At 38.8% G+C, this 21,044-nt stretch overlaps 1 protein-coding gene across 1 annotated transcript in view; it reads right to left on the reverse strand.

Moving 5' to 3' along the window:
- The window catches only part of TBX20 (T-box transcription factor 20), a 50,539-nt gene extending 30,037 nt beyond the window's left edge, over window positions 1-20,502 (reverse strand). Inside the window, exons 1-5 of the mRNA XM_061197911.1 lie at window positions 20,376-20,502; window positions 16,743-17,001; window positions 15,566-15,730; window positions 11,053-11,161; window positions 7,256-7,414 (exon numbers count right to left, since the gene is read on the reverse strand). Of these exons, the coding sequence (XP_061053894.1) occupies window positions 7,256-7,414; window positions 11,053-11,161; window positions 15,566-15,730; window positions 16,743-17,001; window positions 20,376-20,502 (819 nt within the window). The remainder of the gene's footprint in view (window positions 1-7,255; window positions 7,415-11,052; window positions 11,162-15,565; window positions 15,731-16,742; window positions 17,002-20,375) is intronic.
- Between the last annotated feature and the right edge of the window lie 542 nt (window positions 20,503-21,044).

Consider the following 21,044-nt stretch of genomic DNA (forward strand, 5'->3'; position numbering starts at 1 on the left):
TGTGTGCATAGAAAGAAATATACAGGAACCACTGAGGTTGCCCCTAAAGTGTGGCCATCAAGAGTTTGTAGAGAACCTTCTCTCACAGTCAGCCACCCCTTTAATCAAGGGCATGGATTTCTAAAGGGTGAAGTCTATTTTAGCCATTCTTTCAGACTAGGATTTAGTATTAAAGGTCAGTTTTCAGGGCAAAGGCAAAAATTTTTATTTGTTTGAAATAAATTATAAACATCTTCTAAAGCCCAAGCAGTCAATATATTCTAGGATTATAAAACACCAACAAGATTTTTAAATCCTCAGAAACGGGATTTCTTTGATTATCTTTTTCTACTGAATAATTATAAATGAAAATACTTCAGATTTCTAAAGTGCTTTATAGTTCATGAAAACACTTTCACAATAATTTATCAACAGAAATGAGATCACATGGTCCCTAAAATTCCATGGAGCAGGCAGAGGCATACATAGAACTGGAAGTGGTTTAAGTGCCACTAAAGAAGCTGGCACCACATCCCCTGCAGTGTTAGGTGACGTTAAGTGTGAACCAAACCCAGATAAAAGCTTCCAACTGAAACTGTAAGATACAGCAATAAAGTTAAGTCTTCAAGTTCAATTCTTATAAGCTCATTTATAAAAAGTGAATGGATTTGCCAATGGATAAAATTTTCTGGAGACAAAGGCAAATAATATCTGATGGAGAAACTAATTTTGAACGAAGTCCTTTTGCAGCCATCCCTCTAAAATGTGAACCATATCAGGAATTCCCTGGTGGTCCAGTGGTTAGGACTTGGCGCTTTCACTGCCGGGTCCCGGGTTCAATCCCTGGTCGGGAAACTAACATCCTGAAAGCCACGCAGTGCAGCCAAAAAAATTTTTTTAAATAAATATAACAAAAAAATGTGAACCATATCAAGCTTTGTTTGAGTCTTTATAAACTAATAGAAAATATTATCTATCTGTTATAATAGTTAAAGAACCACCTTTGATCCACTTTGTCCCTGAAAAGGATTTTGAGAATTGTATTTGTTGTTATTTATATTTCCAGGAGGTAGACTGTTGGCTCAGAATGTGATGATTGTGGAGTTGTCATAGAAAATAAATATTCTCAGTGTGTGTGTGTGTTAGTTGCTCAGCTGATGTGTCACCATATCTAGTATTACTGCCATAACTTTGAATGAGGAAGTGAATCAAATTCAACACAAGTTTTCAGATTTCTTTGGAATTTTCTTTCATTTATTGGAACTTTCTCTTTCCAGTATCTTTTTGGTCCTTCTTTCATCATCCCCAAGAGTATCAATGGTAACTTTTTTACTTTACATTTGATATAATTTCAAACTGTAGGAAAGTTTCAAGAATAGTACAAGGTGTACTCATACAGCTAGATTTACCAGTTGGTTCAGCAGTGATTTAACTTTAGTGTGTTCAGTAGAAAAGGAGCTCAAGAGAGTAACCAGGTATTTACTTTCTCTACGGACTATTTTATCTAATTCCAGGGAAAAAAATTGCTTTTGGAAGTTAGAGAAAAAAAGCTGAATGGATCTCTTACTACTAAAATTGTATGGGGGCCCTGAACTAACCACTACAGTCTTGAACAGGCTTTATGGAGTACTGATTAGCAGTACAGGGACTGTGGGTAGACTTCTTAATGAGCCCACTGTGCTCACTGTGGTATCACTAGACTCTGAATCTACTGGGGCGCCAACAATAAGCACCCCAGAAATGTTTGTTTGAACTTTGCTTCAAGGACAAGCAGTCAGAAATATGATTTCATATGTTTACCGGTTATAGACTAGGTGAAATTCTTGAGTCTACATAAAAAGCATTTTGTTTTCTATTTTAAGATAAAGTAATTTTTAAATAGCAAAGTTTTAACATTCTAGTTAATCATGCACTTTTAAAAGGTCAGGCACAGATTTTATTCCATGGATATTTAAATAAAAACCAGTAGTTAATAGAAAGAAATTCATTTCTGCAGATATAGTTTTATATCCCTTCATGAAATTTGGGAGAATGAAAAAGTTACGTATTTCAGAACTGATGAGAGAAAGACCTGAGTTATATACAGTGATGTCAGTTGGACATCATTTTCCTAATATAGAATACCTGCAGCTTGTAAAGCTGTTGAACCAGCATCACCCATGTCAAAGGTAAAACTAAAAGGAAGATCCAAAAATAGTCAACTACCAAAAACATATGTAGAGAACCCATGTGAAACTACAAGTATGTCTTTATGATTCAACAACAAATTTTAAAAGCAGCAATATTTTTCATTTTGTGAGGAAGAATAATTAACAAGTAAGGACAGCAGTATGTGCTTAAGAAATCCTGTTTCAAGTGTATCTACATATATGCAAATCACTGACTAATTCTGGTCAAAATACACCCATTTTTTCATGTATTATCTTAATAATATGGAACATAATGCATTTCCTAACCAAAAATATTCATTCTTTCAACATCTCCTTTATAGATAAGTATATGTATAAATGGAAGGCAGATTTTGATGCTGCCAGCTGCACCAAAGAGAAAGGGACTTTTTCTAGTAGTTATTATTCCATGTGATATCACTGGACTCTGAATATAGCTGGGGTTCCCAGCCACAAGGTGAAATTGGCCCTCAGAGACCATTTCTCCAATTATCAGGAAAAGATCTGTCCAAAGGCATTTAAAAATGAAACCTGACCTACACTTCAACTCTACAGCAATGGCTTGCCTGCTCAAAAACAATGTATGACCTTTAAATCTTAAATTATAAAATAGTTTGTTGAAAGTATAATGTATTTAGCTTTAATCTAATAATGTAAAGAAATGCAATCATTTCCTCACAAAAACCAGAGGAAAAAATAGCAAAAATAGAAAAAAGGTCCCGTTTTCATTACTTACAAATAAAACTACCAGGCACAATAAATGAGAAGCTTTTTCACAAATTCTAATGGAAAATTTGATTTGGCTTTTAATATGTATGTAAATAATGTCCTATCCAAAGTTTAAGAGATATAAAGGCGGTCCTAAGTGTGAACTTTTAAATTTTCTTTCTCTCTTTTCTCCCTGTTCTTTGTGCATGAAAATATTCTAATATTTATACTGTACTTAGTACATATTTGTTTATTTCCTATATATTTATTTTATGTTTATTATGGGTAAATCAGTAGACAAGCATGGTATAGCAGTGAAAAGGCAGTAAATGTGAGGAGGCCTAGAAAGAATCAAGGATAACTTTAGAAAACTGTATAAGACTAATGAAAATACTAACCCCCAAAATGATTTATTCACCCCACATGAATTTCGATTGGTCTTATGAGGTCTATAAACCATTTGCAAAAATGGCTCATTAGTATCCCAAATCAGATTTTTGACTATTAATTGAATTTCAAATATATATGTGAGTAGATTCACGTCACCCCTGTGGCCGCCATCTTCTTTGCCTGTAAACTGGGACTAAGAACCAGACCATCTTAGGGAACAACTGTAAGGATCAAATGAGATACTGTGCATAAACATGCCTTTGGAAATTGTAAGGCACTCTATAAATAAAGCACGTGGTGACTGTTGGACTGTCTCTGGAATGTCCAAAGAGGATTTGCCACCATTTGGATTTTTAAATGTTAGTGGCAACTTTTCAGCGAGATAAATGAATGCACAAATGTTATACTATTTATCTTTAAGTAAAAGCACACACACATACACACACACATACGGCACTGTGCTAGGGATTATGGCTTTAAAGGTGGGTGCACAGAAATAAACGCAGACATGGCAGGATCTATTGAGAAAAGCAGTACTGAATTTAATCACTTATTGTGGGTTATTCAGCAATGAAATGATATATACTAATCATGTTAATTGTTACACTTAATGATGCAGTGAAAGCTAGCTAGGCGCTGGTAGGTGGATTTTGAGCCCATTTATAATCTTAATTAGAAATAAACATTTTCAAGAGGAGCAACTAGTGTTGGGATATGTGTTTATTAGAATCTTAGCCTATTTTAATTTAGCAGTATTTTCAAATTCAGTTTCCCAACCTTGACACTGTCAGTGGTCATTTTCTTGGCCTTGCAATCCAGCAGGATGCTACCAAAAAGGAGTTAATACCCAGAAGATGGTTCTTTCACTTACCAGATTTGTGACCTTGGGCAAGTGTATTAACCACTCTGAACCTCAGTTTCTTCATCCACAAAATGAGGCTTATGGGGCCTTATTCAGGGGATTAGTGTCAGAATTAAGTGAGATATTGATTAAAAATATAGAGAGATTCTTCTAAATTAAAATAAATCCAAACCATGAACCTTAGGTGGATACTAGTTCAAAGGTGGGGGTGGGGGGGAAGGCTATAAAGACATTTGTAGGTCCATCCTGAAATTTTTAATATGAACTCAATTTTAGATGTTGTAAAGATATTGTGGTTACAAAATAATCTTATTGTCAGTCTAAACTTGTAGAAGTACTAACAGGTAAAGTATCATGATGCATGCATCTTAGTTTCAAATGATTTCGAGAAGGGGGAAAGTATGTACATGTACAGAGATTGAGAAATGGGGCAGGGGAGGTAAAGCAAATTGGAAAAATGTTAATTGTTGAATCTGGGTGGAGAGTATACGTGGTTCATTTTACCATTTGTTTAACTTCTGGATATTTGAAAATTTTCTAGATAAATGTTGAGTGGAAACAAAAGAATTCAGTGAGGTAATGTCACTAAAGCATATGGCTCCTATTAGAAACAGCTAATGCCAGTGGATATTTTGACTGTCAATATAGGTTGATTACCATCTTGTTACACTGGCTGCTGTCAGTGTGAAGAGCTCCCTGCACACAGCAGGTAAGCAATGAGCACTTGCTGAAAAGAAAAGAAAAGAAATTAACATAAAGAACTGAAACCCTCTAAAAAGGATGTCTTGAATCCATCAGGGTCACAAGCTGAGAGGAGGTGAGGTTCCCCTTTCTTGGGGACACCAAGCACCTAAAGCTTAGAGGTTAGGCTTTTAAACCTAACTACCTGGATTCATATCTGTGATGGGAGCAACAGGGTCACATTGGATAAGTTATTTAACTCCATGCCTCCATTCTTTGAACTGTAAAATGCAACATAAAAATACTGTTGTTCCTATCTCATAATATCATTGTGAGGATTAAATAAGACAGTGCACTTCAAATGGTGCCTTGCACACCCAAATATTAGCTGTTATTATAATTACGTAGATAATAACCTCCTATTCCATGTTCCGTGATATGAGAGGTCCTGCCAATATTTATTCAGGATTGCTCCTTCACCAATTAAACCAAATCTAAGGTGTTACACTTAGAACTTTCCTTAATTTTGTTCTGTCCATAATTTTCACTAAACAATCCCAAGTTACCTATTCTTGCTTTGGTTCCCTTTACAGATAATTCTGATAAAAGCAATGAAGTTTCCATATGACAAGTTTTTATTTCATTCTCAAACATCAGCAGGTTTTCTTGTATTAGTATAAATCTGATGTTTTATAATATAAAAGCTACTAATTCAGTTAGTGTAAATTGAATTAAATGTTTCAGGAATCTTTTCTGAACCTGTGATACCTGTATTACATGTGTCCTCAAATAAATTAAAAATGGGATTGTTGATGTCAGTGTTCCAGATTCTAAGAGAAGTAGCATTATGTTTTAGGCCTTTGTGGGCTTCACTCTATACCCAAATTTTTAGCTTGGGCATTCTCTGAAAGTTGCCACTCTTGTGCTGTTATCTTAAGGATAATTAAAAAGTTATAGTACTTTGCTTTTACTTAAAGATAAATAGTATAACATTTGTGCATTCATTTATCTCATTGAAAAGTTGCCACTAACATTTAAAAATCCAAATGGTGGCAAATCCTCTTTGGACATTCCAGAGACAGTCCAACAGTCACCACGTGCTTTATTTATAGAGTGCCTTACAATTTCCAAAGGCATGTTTATGCACAGCATCTCATTTGATCCTTACAGTTGTTCCCTAAGATGGTCTGGTTCTTAGTCCCAGTTTTACAGGCAAAGAAGATGGCAGCCACAGTGGTGAAGTGAAATCTACTCAAAGTCATATGGAAATTATAGGTGCTTATGCCTTACAGACACATACCCACTCTGGCCATTTTTCCACATCCCTTCTCTGACTTCCTGTTTCCTCATTTGTGTAGGGCTACCTGGGCTTTCAGTTTCATCTTCTTGCTTTTCCTGAGAGACTCAACACCATGTTTCCTTGGTTGACCATCCCACTCTGGACTCTGAGCCATCTATCAGGCAGCACCTAACAGTTATTCACTCAGAACCAAAATATAACATCAAGACATGAGGAGAGCAAGAGTCTTGGCTACCTATAACCAGTCAAATAAAAGCAAGACACAAAACCCAGAGTAAACGGACAATGTGAGTTCCTTTTACTAAAGTACAGTATATCAAAAGGAATTCTACTTCTGGTCCATTCGGACTGTGGAAAAGTTACTTGTCCTCTCTTAGCTTCAGATTCCTCACTAAAGAATGTTACTGTTACCCCCGGCCTTCAAGATTACGCTGACCATGAAAGAAGAATACATGGGGAAGTATCTAACAGCACCCAGTCCTTAGCAACACTTTGATAAATATTTACAGTAGAGTTGGACTAAGCCATATGGATGAAGAAATGCATAAATTTTAAATATGATTTGCAACAGAGTAGAAAATATATAACTCAATATTATAAATTAGATATCTTGATGTTAATTAAATACACAACTGCTTACATACTACAGTTTATTATCTAAAGAGGCATTTAAGATCATTCTACTAGAATTATCTTACCCTGAATTACAGCTGAATAAATCTCACAAAATATCTAACGTATCAGTAGCTTGGGTAGTTGGCTAGCATACTACGTGTGCTAATTTAGCAGAAAAACTGAACTTCTAAATTTTATGAAGCAATGAGTTATGGTTACGCATGTCATGAGGCTCTACCAGAAAGAGAAGGAAGCAGGTAATGTTCTTGAGAAAATTTGAGAAGGCAGATTGGGTCAGGTTTGGGTGGGACATGGGAGCAGTGAACAGCCTGACCAAGAATATAAAGGTTCTAAGAAAGATGGTGTAATACAGACCTTCATAACCTTGAGCCACGGATACTCAACATATTTGGAAGTCCTGGGGCTGATTCTCCATAGCTTTCTCCAAAGTGAATTTCTGTTTTGAGTACTGGGATAGCCCTTCTCTCCAAGAGGATAACTCTCCTAAAGCCTTATCTTATTCGGGAAATAAATTGTGAAGGGTATACTCACCAGTTGATTCTGGTAGGCAGTGACCGCCGTAAAAACTGTTTCTGGAAAGATGAATGTTCTGAATTCTTCAGACTTCAGATTGAGTAATGATGCTGTGTGGTCTTTCTTTTTAATGATGTGCACCCGTGGCTGGTACTTATGCATTGAGTTCAAAATTATCTGTAGCAAAGAGTGGGAAGTACAGTACTGGATTTTAAGTACTTATAGTGCTAATAAACAGGCCAAATTACAATGAGGCAAAGAAAGAACCATAAAATCTACAGTGTCAAATGCAGTTTTAAGATTAGGATCTACCCTTTCCATTCTTCAGGCAAATAATTTTCGCATGATACTGCAGAGTATTGTGAATCACGTTTTACCAAACCAACTGCAAATAATACAGGTTGTTTCAAGTGTCCTTTCTAAAATGATAGAGGAAAAAGTCATCTGGAAGATGTTAATTTTTTAAAAAACGCTTTTTGTTTTTTAGTCTGGTTAGACCAAAGGCAGTATGTCTCTAAATTTTCTAAAGTAAGAAATTACATATTTGAGGAGGCTAGATTGTTATTTGGGGCAGTGGGGGGTGAGGGGTAGGTGGCAGATGGGGCGGAGGGTATAAAACAATTTTAAAAGGCAGTGTGGTATAAGGTACCTTGGTTGGAATACTGAATCTGCTACTTTCTAGCTCTTTAATCTTGGGCCAAGTGATCTCACCTCTCTTACCTCATTTTCTTAAATGCACGAACAGTATTAACTTCACAGGGGTTGTGGTGAGGATCAGACGCTGTAACCCTTGTAAGTCACATAGCAAATAGGAAGTGCTTAGTAAACTGTATTATTATTATCGTCGTCATCATTTCTGACAACTTCATTGATTCTTGACTTCCAGTTACAAACTAAATAAGAATGTTAGTGATGGAAGTCTTCCATTCCATAGCTGCTAAAAGTTGCCTGGTACTTAGAGATCAGAAATATACCCTGTTAACAAGGCAGTATTTTTCATGTATCATTTAAATAAAATACAATAATTTACCATTATGAAATTTGACCAACAAAATTTACTTTCAGATATTAAAGATTTTCCACATCTCCCCCCGCCCCGCAACCCAGACAGCTACCTAAATCTACAAAATCGGGTATGTCTTTCCTGGGATAACAGGGCTCACAATGTACGCCCTTCACCCCAAGGGCCTAGCAGAGAGCTTGGCTCTCAGGGGAGGTGTCTGATACATGCTGTGGCAGGACTGGGGTCAATGGCATACAGTGTTGTTGCTCTCTTGTTCTTTGGCTAACTTGGGTGTGGTGGGTGAGTGTTAACACTGGTTGACTTGAGCAGAGTTAAATACTAGTCACTGTGAGATAACCGATACAGAAATCAATCTCTTTCCATGCTGAGATATAAGCCAACAAAGTTACAGGGCATTAACTGGCATTGAATTTTTGAACATGCCATCTTTTTATGATCCCAGACCTGAATAGGAATTACTGAAACAAATGAGACGTTCAAATGAATCAAAATAAACTTAAAAAAAAAAGTTATCTCTTTGTGCAATGCGTTTATTCCAAGGAGTTCAAGATATCTATGCTCAGTCGTAAAACTGGAATAAACTTGAAGTGACAGAAGTAAACATTTGCCTTCTAATCCTGATATAAGAAAAACCTGAGCATTCATTATATGTTGTACTAAGAAGATAGAGTTTTCAAATCATACACACACACACACACACACTCACACACACACAATGGAAAAAAACCTAAGCTTTAAATAAGGTCCCCTCTTCCTTATACCACCCCCACGTTAATTTCCTTTAGGAAAGGGTGCTGGACAGACTCAGACCCCAGGCTGAGTCTCAGATCTCAGGGCTCCTTGAACCTCTGCTCAAGCTTTCATGGGGCTAAGAAACACTGATAGAAATGTAGACTTTGTTTCATCGAAGAAATAAATTCCTGGAAATAAGAAATTTTCCTGGAATGCATATACAAAGGGGGCTTCTTTAGGACTGATTCAAAGAACTTGGCTAAACAACACAGGATCTAAAAATATTTCCTGGTACTTTTCAGAATACACTATTTCTGGTGACAAAGAGTTATATTAAATAATAAAATTTTAAAGCTAAAATGGGTATTAGCAACCATGTAAGACTTAAACAATTTGTCAAGGTCTAATCTTAGCATAATCAGACTAGAACCCAGAGCTCCTGAAATATAGCTTAGTGCTATTCCCATCCATGAAGCTGATGCTAAAAGGAAAACATATCAGTTCTGGACAACTGATCTCAAAATGAATTCTCAGGTCTTTCTGGAAAAACTCAAACAGTTCTTATAAAAGTTTCACATTGGAAAATACTAGAACCATAAAAAAATTTCATTTCTCTCTGCAAAGATTTCAGTGGAGCCCAAGAAATTTTAATATGAATGACATTAAGAATGATCATGGGCCTACAGAAAATGTCTCTCAGATACTTCATAAATTTTAACCTGAAAAAAAAAAAAATCTGTCAATGAAAACATCTGAAAGAAAGGACAATTCTGCCAACGTCCTTGAAGGTAAAAAAAGTCAGTTATCTTTTCCAATACATCAAGTAACAGAAGCCTGTTAACCTACTTCCAACATCCCAGCAGTGCCACCAGCAGACTTGTGAGTGAACCTGGTTACTCTGACTTGGTCGAGATAAACAAGATCTCCTGTGGGCATATGGATGGCAGTGCCTGAAGTGATTTACTTGTTTCCAGGTTCAATCCAACCATTAGAAACCACGTCTAGAGCTCTCTCTTATCTATGTGTAACCGTCTTTTTTGAGAAAAGTTTTGCAACTCTTCTTCTAAATTGCATAAATCCAGTAAAAACTAAAACCTTAAGTAACAGGAGCCTTAATAAAGGGGATAAGAGAGAGAATAATTATATCAAAATATCTAAGCCAAGGAGAGCAACTATGAAAAGCCCAATGTGCTTTCTAGCAAACGAGGCAAAAAAAGAAACAGTATTCTCTTCATCAAAAAGAAGCATGCATGTCTGTCTAAAGTTTTCTTAGCGTAAAATCTAACACAGATTTTAAAAAATGTGAATCTTTATTTAAGAGCATGAAATAACAGCACAGATAGTTCCTTAAAAAGCAGTCTTAGCAAACATGGAAAAGTCTGTGTCAACAGCTATTTGTTCTATTAACTGTTGATAAGAGCTGAGAATTCCAATTTTTCTTTTCTTCAACATTTTAATGAACTCCTTACTGATGTAAAATCAAATTGTTTTGTTTTTAACTGCAAGACTTCATTGTGTTTTAATATTCATAAGGCTCTCTACAGAGGGGATATATAATGAGCTAACAGCACTTTCCCAAATTTATTTGTACATAAAATCCTTTTGTCCCATTGCATCTCACAAGAATGTATTCTATACAACACACTTTGGGAAACCCCCATAGGAGGTCTCAGCCCCATTCCCTTTATGCTGTGTTATCTGATATACTACTGATAGAAATTAGATGTTTAATCCAAAAATGGGCTGTAGTAACCTCCAAAATGCACATTCCCTTTGTTTAGTTGGTGCAGGTGGTAAAGCAGTTGCAGAAGTAGGAATCCATGGTGCCAGAGGTCCCTGACCCTCTTGCGTAGAAATGGCATACAGCATCTCTGTAAATGACCTCTTGACAATAGCAGTCAAGGTTCCCTGTAGAACATATAAATGTTCTCATAGAATGACTCAGAGCTGGAGGGTGGGAGGGGGAAAGGGAGAGAGGAAGAGACATCGAGAGAGGAAGTTTTATGTGGTTTCTCCATTCCATCCCAGGGAATCCGCATAGTCCAAGCACTGTACTTACATGGCCATGTTGATCCAGTTCATTGTTGGTGAGTTTCACCTTTTCAAAAGACACCATCTGTTTAAGTAGCTGCTCACCAGTAAAAGGAGAGTCTGGATGTACATACAGCCTAAGAAAATTGAGAGAATTTTATTGAGACTTTAAAAAAAAAAATCTCTCTTTGGGTTATAAAATATTCTGATTCTAAAGGAACACAAAAATCTCATATAAAGTGAATTTTATTTGCCTCGTATAATCTCAAATTTAATAATACAGCAATACCAAAATAATGCTGAAACATCTAAATGTGTTTCTTTGTGTACCAGTGATTTAAAAGGGGTAATACTAATGGTAGTATATATATGTCAATCCTAATCTCCCAATTTGTCCCACAGGAAGCTCAGCTCAGTGCTCTGTGACGACCTAGATGGGTGGGCTGGGGACGGGTGGGAGGGAGGTCCAAGAGGGAGGGGATATATGTATACATATAGCTGATTCCCTTCACTTGTACAGCAGAAGCTAATGCAACATTATAAAGCAATTATAGTCCAATTAAAAATAAATAAATAAAATGTACTTAATACATTTTCTGTTATTTGCTGAACAAGCCATTTTTTTAAAGGTGGGTTTTTCCCATCGACCTAATCAACTACTGGTCTGCTTCTGTCAAATACAAAATCCTATTGTTGTAGATATTTTCAAAAGAAAGACTAGGTTATAACTAATTGCAAAATGAATCCCTAGTATAAGCACTGCTAAAAAGCAATGAAGACAAAGAATTTAAAAGAGGAAACAATTCTAGAGAATCTATTCATTTAAACTTGAAGGTGATTCAATTTAAAGTTTGTGTTCTTTATAAACAAGACAGAATAATTTTAATACAGTGACCTGGGGAACTTTTAATAGTCCACAGATCACATAGTCTGTTTGCTTCTCCTGGTACTTTAAATATTACTACTTTCATCATCACCTAGTTAAGTGCTCACTAAGGAGAGTGAAAACAAGTTGGGTAAGCTTCAAATTATTCAATGTATTTATCTGTAAACAGCCTAAGCAAAAAAAAAAAAAAAAAAAAAGGCTTTGATGGGAAAAAATATACTTACCAAGTATTTATCGTTTATTGATCAGCTGCTATGTTCAAGGCAATCTTTTACTCACTGACAGTTAAATGCAGGTCATTTGTTTTGCCTGCAAGCTTCACACTAAGTACAACTCTTTGTAAATCACAATCCTAGTATCCACTCAACATAAGCGTTTCTGAAGTCAGGGATATCATAGAACTAATGATAGGGGAAGGAAATATCCTTGATTTAATGGGATAAATTCCTTTATCCATGCAATGGGTTATTTATATCTATATTTTGTGTAGAATCTTTATAACTATCATTAAACAAATATTATGGTCGGGGCAAAGGCAAGGAAAAAAGTTTAAAAACATATTCATGTAAAGAACAAGAAGTCTATGCTGTGGTTTGTCACACAAAGGACTAAGAATAGAAGAATTGGGTGCATGTGCTGCAACTCACAAAGCCCACAAGAAGCAAAGCACAAAACAGGCTGACAGCACTAAAGATTCTTACCAGACCCGTACAAGAACTCAGGTGTTTCTCTGCCCGTTTGTTTGATTTTTTTTTTTAAGGAGTGCTCAAAATTGCCTTCCAATTGAAGTACTCTTTGATGACACAACCATAATAGCTTTTCAAGTGTCACCCCTCCAAGGCTATAACTTTATAGGTGCAGTTGTTCTACTAATCAGCACCACATCCTACCCACTCCTCCAAAAAGGTTCAAAAATATTTAAAGTCCTAGAAGTTGATGAGATGGTCCCTCTTTAAGTATCAATTCACCACATATGATAACATTAATAAAGATTAATTTATTTAAATATCAACTACTTTTAAAAAAAAGGAAATGTCCTATATGAAAATATAACATTACTTAGGTCATGTATAATGCCTTGTCCATTATTATGATCAAATGATATTGTCAAGCATCATTTCTTCTGATAAGGAACAGCTGACTGATGAACTTCAGTCTAAAATAAAGTGCTTCAAAGAACTAGAACTGCAAGGAATTTCTACCATCAGTTCAAAAATGATCACCTCCCAAGTTCTTCACCTTTCCCATATGGAGCTAGAGAATATAGCACTATGTCTTTTAATAATAATAACAGTTGCTTATATGATCTAGAATATTTCTATCCTATAATGCACAAAACATTTCAATCTAATATCAATATAAGTAAGCTGAACTAGTATGAATGAAAAAGCATACAGGAAGCCCCGCTTCTCTCAAGTCCTCTGGGACTTAAAATTCCAGCAATAGCTTAAACATGCTTCAGTTAAGATAGTGTATTGGTACATGCTTTCCTTTTCCAGCCAGAACAGATTAGTAACATAAACAAGGCATGTCATATTTCCAACTGGCCTGCACCAGTTCCCCATACCTTCAGATAGGAGGAAAATGTATGCTAAATAAGAGTGATTAACTTCTTAGAGGAAAGAGAAAAAAAAAGAAAAGGGGTTTGCTTGTAAAAATGGTTAGGAATCTGCTACAATACTTCTCTCATTCTCTCTTCTTTCTTCCTCTCTCTCCCCCTTTAAAAAAAAACTAAATTTTGGAAAGAAGCTCTAGAGTAATGTGAACTGGCTAGTTAATAGTAAATAGTAGAGAACACTAATTATATTCATTTAAGTATCTATTGTAAATTTGTAAATCTTGCTCCTTTTTTAAAAAAAAATCAGTGACATTTAAAAAAAAATTTTTAGTCCTAAAAATTATTTAATATGTTATTTAATATATCAGTTTGGAAGGGCTGGGAAGATCTCCTTCCTAGTCTCTTGTGGGAATGGAAAACTTGGAGAGGCTTCTTTTAATCTCTTCTCCAGTGTATTTAATATACTGTAAGCTCAATAATATGATCAACCACTAAGTAAGCTTAATATTCCATTTGAACTGTATGTGTAAATTGTGTTGATTCTGTGCCTTGACTTAGACTCCAGACTAGATACTAACAAAGAACCATACTTTGAACCATAACTTCAGAGTTCCTAAACCTGTACATTTAAATAAATTCTTAGCTCTGATATGAACTTCCAATCAATTATAAAAATTAGTCATAAAACAACTTTAAAGCTGTAAGGCTTGGTTTTAGAACCCTAAATGTAAAGTCAGCTAAGATTCATTGTTTGTATTAAAGTATGCAGTTAAGAGTCCTGTTCTTAAACTATTAGTATTCACATAAGTAAGAACTTGCTGTTTTTTTTCCCCCAGAATGCTCATTTGGGCAGTAGCAATAAAGGTTTGCATGTGATTTTTAAAACGGAGTTCTCCTGGAAAAACATTACCAATGAATAGCACAAAAACGAACATGTTTTGTTTGGGTCATTACCTAATATATTGAGTAATTTCTCAGTAAAAGAATATTTTTTTAACATCTTTATTGGAGTATAATTGCTTTACAATGGTATGTTAGTTTCTGCTTTATAACAAAGTGAATCAGCTATATATATACACACATACATCCCCATATCCCCTCCCTCTTGCGTCTCCCTCCTACTCTCCCTATCTCCCTTTAGGTGGTCACAAAGCACCGAACTGATCTCCCTGTGCTATGTGGCTGCTTCCCACTAGCTATCTATTTTACATTTGGTAGTGTTTATAAGTCCATGCCACTCTCTCACTTCGTCCCAGCTTACCCTTCCCCCTCCCCGTGTCCTCAAGTCCATTCTCCACGTCTGCGTCTTTATTCCTGTCCTGCCCCTAGGTTCCTCAGAACCTTTTTTTTTTTTTAGATTCCATATATGTGTGTTAGCATACGGTATACAATGGAATATTACTCAGCCATAAAAAGAAATGAAATTGAGTTATTTGTAGTGAGGTGGATGGACCTAGAGACTGTCATACAGAGTGAAGTAAGTCAGAAAGAGAAAAACAAATTCAGTAGAAGAATATTAACTTGATGTCGAATTACATTTATCCACTAATTATAATGAGGGAAAAAAAGAGTTTGTTTTTCTTACTTAAAAATCTCTGAGCCTTTTACTGGTCAAAAACAACCACATTTTACCAATATGATACTTACTATGTGAGTTATAACCACGTTATAACAAATATTTACTATAAGCAACTACTTTACTAAAATGCACACTTCTGAAAAGGATTTTAGGGCAGCCACTTCATCAGTAGGTTTATTCTGTTTGGTGTTAGCCAAATAGAAAAGATGGATGCCATATGAAATGGGTCCAGATTTCTAATAAATATTCCAATTGAAATTTAAGAAAAACTTTGACATGAATTATGACGAAAGATAAAATTAAAGGCAATGTTCTGCATACAAACTCTTGCCTTTCTCAGAGACTAACCCATATTTTGTGTAGTTAATCCTGGAGTGTCTGGGCTTGGAAAGCTCTCTTACCAGAACTCACGGCTTTAAAAACAGACCTGCTTAAAATTCAAACAACCAGGGCAGGAGACATTCTGCCAGCAAGGTTAATACACATTTTGCTTGGCTGGAAAATCTGGAGGCACAAACCTGGCTGGCAGCGGAGGGTCCGCCTTGCCAGCCACCAGCCAGGAGGACCGGTGGTAGGCATAGCGGTACCTCTTGTTGTCCACAGGGACGATGTCCATCAGTACTATGTACTTGGCCTCAGAATCCACGCCGGAAAAGGACACACGGATGGTAGGAAACATCCTCCTGACACAGTGAGACAAAGAGAATCACCCGAATTAGAGAGGGAGGAAAAGGGTCCGCCTTCCCTCCCTACCCAGCCCACAAACTCTTTGTGTTTCCTGTAAAGCCATTCAGAGATGTGAATACCGAGACTGACCTTCTCCCGAGCCTAGATAATCTTAAGTGTCATCTCTGTAGGAGTCCTCATTAATACCCAAAGGTCTGCAATTAGGGAAAATCCTGTGCTAAATCATCAAGCCCATTAGGCTCCCAGACCAAAGTCTCCAGAGCAGACGGAGTCCTATAACCTCCTTGCCTTGCAGGGAGAAAACTCTCTCTTGCCTTAGTAGAAAGCCAGAGCAGGGTTCTCAAGTTGAGTTTCGTTTTGGGAGACTCTGGGCGGTGTGTCCCAGAGTCCTGAGAGCTGGAGCAGTCAGGCGCCAAGGGGCCACCGACCCCCAGAGCCTTAGCCCCAGTCCCAGGAGCAGCCTGCACCTGGGACTTCCTGCCTGCCCTGAGTCAGCCCACTGCGGCGCCAAGGGGCCCCCTGCACCACAGCTCCTTCCTACCGGGAGTGTGGTCGTTTCAAATTTCATTCTTCCTCCCAGGTTTTCATTTTAGTTTTTAATGGGAGCTTCTGCAAATTGAGGCTGATAAAAGGGAAGCCGCCTGCCTCCCTCACAGCACCCAGCAGCCCGCCCTGTACCCCGGCACGAGCTGAGTTCCTGCTTCCCTCCAGATGCCAACCCTGCACCCAGAAGCCATCCCAGGCTGCAGGGGGCCAGAGATCCCAGTCCCATGCCCTTAGGGCAGGGGTGGGGCTTCCCACTGCCAGATCCCAAGAAAGCAAATGCCTGGACATCTGTCTCAGCAGCTCTTTCCAAAAGCAAGTCTGCCGGAAGAAACCCTCCTTGAGCGAAGCTTCCTTTTGGAGCTTAGGACCAGTAGAGTTTCACCCAGTTCCTGGAAACTCCCTCTGCCACCCAGGGCACTATTCCCTTCTCCCCACTCCTCACCCGACAAGCCCCCCTACAACCTGCCAGACTTGGTGATGATCATCTCCGTGCCCAGCTCGTGGAATTTGTCCCAGAGCTCCTTGGTCTCCAGGCTGCAGGCAATTTTGGCCATTTCCTCGCTGGGGATGATGGGGGTGGTGGGGATCAGCGGCTCAGTGCACAGAGAGGAGGAGGATGGGCTGCTGTTGCCCGCGACGCTGCCACCAAACTCCCCATGAGCATCTAGGCTGGTCAGCTCGCCCAGGGGCTGAGCGCAGGACGACTTCTCGACAAATTGTTCTGCAGGCAAAGAGAATTGAGAATGACAGCTAATTCTGTCAAGCAAAGATACAGGAAGGAGAACAGCACAACTGAAATAGGTTCCTGGATTTGACTTTGGAAAAGTTACGCACAGAATCTCCAGGAGGGCAGCAATAACCCATCACTATATAAATTAAGCCTGAAATTCCTGTGAAGTGACATGGCTCCTGCTTGCTTACGGAACCAAATGAGTGAGTTTTAGAACCATGGTTTGTTACCACCATTACTGAAACCCACTTTGGAGAATAGAAATGCGAGGAGTGGATAAAGGGAAAGGCATGATCATAAAGAATTAAAAGCAAGTAGTCCTGTTGTTATCCCTCCCATGTTCTAGACTTCACAGCTTGTGGGCTCTAGTGCCAGTTCTCCCTCATTGACAAAGAGGACACTTTTCTGCAGGGAGATCAAGGGAGTGAAGAAATCAGCACCTTCCTCACTTTGAGAGGAACTTCCCTTCCCTCCTGGAGTCCCCTCCCCATAAGAGAAAGTGAAAAAGGGGTGTTGGGGGGGGTTAAAAAATTAAGTCACTTCACTTCTCTGCCTGGCTCCCAGTTTCCTAGGCTTTCAGATGTTACATTAGGGCATTTTTATAATTTCCCTCCCAGCCTGAGATCTTACGAAAGACTAGCATATTTATTGCTTGTTAAATCACAGGAGTACAATCTCTGGGCCAATTTTTTGGACCGGGCTTGAAACAAGTACTTGAGGGATGATATGTGTATTTCTCTCTCTCTCAAGAACGTTTTGTAAGTGAGCAAAAGAACCCCAAACCCAGAAGAGCAGAGTATTAAAGTAGGAAGAACAGTTTGCCATCTACCATCAAGCTGAAACACCACTGCATACGAACCAAACATTCTCCCCCACAGATGATAAGGGCCTGGGACTACACCAGTCACTTTGATGGAATACAGGGGGAGCTCTGTAATTGTCCCAATTATCTTGCATCCTTTAAAAAAGAAACTACTTGAATCCGCAATGTGAAACTGAACTTCAAACAGCTCTGTTCTAAGTGCCCTCAAGGAATTGAAACAAGTTATATATATATATATATATATATATATATATATATACACACACACACACACACATACACACGCATACACACATACACATATAATGTTTTATTTCCCATATTTCTCTTTTGACTTGGGGCAGGCACGCAGGAAGCAGAGAATTTTTACCTTCTTTTCTCTTAAAATAATAATCCAATTCATGGAAGCATTTTAAATTAAGAATAACCAAATTAATTATCTTTCTGTTTTCAAATTCAAAGAGAACCATGCCATGGCAAAATCATATTTTTTACTAATGTTTTCAGAAACACATTCACATAACATCTGTATAGGGAATTAACAAGCAGCCTTAGAAATTTTCTGACAATTGAAAAACACAAATGCTGTAAGCTCCAGACTAACCAGTGGGTCAGGGTTGGGAAGTGGAGGAAGAAGAGAGTGATACAGAAATGCTCTAACACAATGTTATATGTCAATTATATCTCAATTTTTAAAAAAATTAATGATCTAGTCGTCTGAGGTGGTTCTTCTGAGTAGATTTAACGTGTTTAAATGAGCAGTAATGAGACACTTGTGACTCCCACCCTACAGTTTCTTCAGCATCTCGCTAGTGTTTCATTCTCTCTTAACAGGTATTTCACATGCCGGAGTCCTTGGCTTACAGCTGCTAATTGTGCTCTGTTGAACTGGCCCCTGAAAGGGACTAGAATGCCTTCTGGTTTTTTTTGGAGCCGGTCTCAAAAGCCCCAGGGGAGGGAGGATGCTCATTTTACAGACTGGGGTGAGGGTGGAGGTGCCGTGAGCTGTGAATGGTTTTATAGTTTAGAATTCAGAGGAAGGTGGTTTTTTTCTCAGGAAAGTAGAGAAGGAAGCAATGTTGCAATGACAGTGGAGCTGAAGCTGGCATGTTTCCCAGTCTACTGTCTGTACTTCTGTCAGGAATTTTAACCTGAAATCCTCTTTTCCTGCTAGCTACCAAACTGTAATGGGGGCATTTATAAAGAATTCAGAGGCCCCCTAAATAGGAGCGGATAATGTTGGGAAGTGCCACAAATGTAACTTTGAAATTGGTGGTGAATTTTTTTCTAAACAGTTGGAGTTTGTCTGATTGGTTGTTTCCATTTCTTTGCCAGGTTTAGATTTACACAGGAGGATAGGTGGGAAGAACCAGGGAAAGGGAGTGAAAACCTTGGAAGAGAGACTTTTTGACATGTTTTCTGGAGATCATCCGGTTTCCTTTTCCTTGGTTCTAAGTTGCTGCAGGGATTTTAGTTCTCTCTTCTCTCTCTGCCCAGGCCCCTTATTTTTCATCTCTAACATTTCATCTTTTATATTATTATTGTTGTTTCAAGGTGTGAGATGTTAAAATGTTGAGAAGGACAGGGAGAAGGAAGAAAAAAACTGACGAGAGTTTAAAAGTTTTTTAAAATATTACCCTAAGTTCGCTATTTGATGCTTTCCACAGTTTTAGGGCTACCAGATGATCAGGATGTGGAATAATGATTACCCGGGGACCCAAGAGGTGATGATGAGAACACTTCTTTCTCCCTCAGTTGTAAAGGGACTTAAAACACTTATCTCCAGCAGTTTCTTTCCCACACAATTCACTCGTGGTAAGGGGAATATAGTCCCTTTTTTCCCTTTACTCTGAGAATAGTGTCTTCTATAAATGGTAAAGGTTGTTAAATAAACAGTATAGCTAAAAGTTGAGGAATCTGGGAAATGGTAACTGGCTAATGTTTTTGCCAACCTCCACTGATGTCTTACAGATAAGTCTAGAGCTTCTGTGAAGAAAATGGTTCATGCGGGGACAACTGGCTTATTCTACAGCACTTGACAGTTGTCTTAAGGAGCTGACTTTGTGTAGTCTATTCAAGTCGGGGGAAAAACAAAATTAAACTAGTTTCTTGTGAAGTCAGAGTCTCCTTGGTTTCAAATGCACAAGCAGGTGTTACACGCATCGTAAATCCTGTTGAGTCTTTAAAAGGGGTTTTATTATTATTTATCCCCTAAATGTTTTTATCCCAACAAAGTTACACACACCGGATGTCCGACTTGACATAAGAATTCTAGACAAATAGGGAAAGCGACTAGCGATATACGTACGAGATAAGAAACCGGTTGCATTTAACAGACTGTGAAGTCCCCAAAGAATTCGGGCCTAAGAGAAAAAAAAATCTCCCACCCGCAACGTATAGTCTATGGCCTGAGGGTCAGAGCTGCCGCGAGCCGGGAAAGGTGGCCACCCTCGAGAGCCTCCTGAAGCTAGGGAACAGAGGGACAGACAGATGTGCAGCACTCCGATGCCTGCGCACCCCGACGGTCTAGCACCCGACTTACCCAGTGGTTTGATAGTGTTCTCCGTAGATTCCTTTTCTTTGGAGCCGCCGCTCGACATCAGCGCGGCGATGGAGAAGGCGTTGGCCCTGGAGGAAAGCTGGGGCTTGGGCGACGCCGTGAACTCCATGGCCCCTAGTGCGCGGTCCTGGCCAGGGACCTGGCCTGCCGAACTGCCGTCCAGCTTCCCCAAGAGAGACAGAGACTGAAACACAGCGGAAAGTTTCCAAGTGCAATCACAGGGGAGTCGGGGACTCTAGATGAGTCAGCCCCAACCTCCCCAGAGCTCCACACCGGCCTCTCCTTTCCCCCACCGCAAGAGCCTCGAGCCGCAGAGACTTCAAACTAGTCGGAGAGGACCAACCACGGTCTCAGCTAGGTGTGCAAGCACCGGGACGCTCCGTAGGACCACAGGCTGTGCCTCTGGAAGCTGGAGACGGGCATCAGCTGCGCAAAGCCCAGGGGTCCTGCAGCACCCGCTCCACGTCTTTTCTCCCTCCCCACTCTGGGGACAGTCGAAGCGGCCGAGCGCAGCTAAAATGGGGCGGTTGCCTGGGAGCGGGAGCGTAGCCGTGCGAGCGCGGCGGGGCGCGGAGGACACTACGCCCGGGCGTTCGCCGCCCTGCGCCTTAATTTGCTGGCAGCTGCGATCCCGGCGGCCCGCAGCCAGTC

Source organism: Eubalaena glacialis, chromosome 8 (assembly GCF_028564815.1).
Source record: "Eubalaena glacialis isolate mEubGla1 chromosome 8, mEubGla1.1.hap2.+ XY, whole genome shotgun sequence".
Lineage (NCBI taxonomy): Eukaryota > Metazoa > Chordata > Mammalia > Artiodactyla > Balaenidae > Eubalaena > Eubalaena glacialis.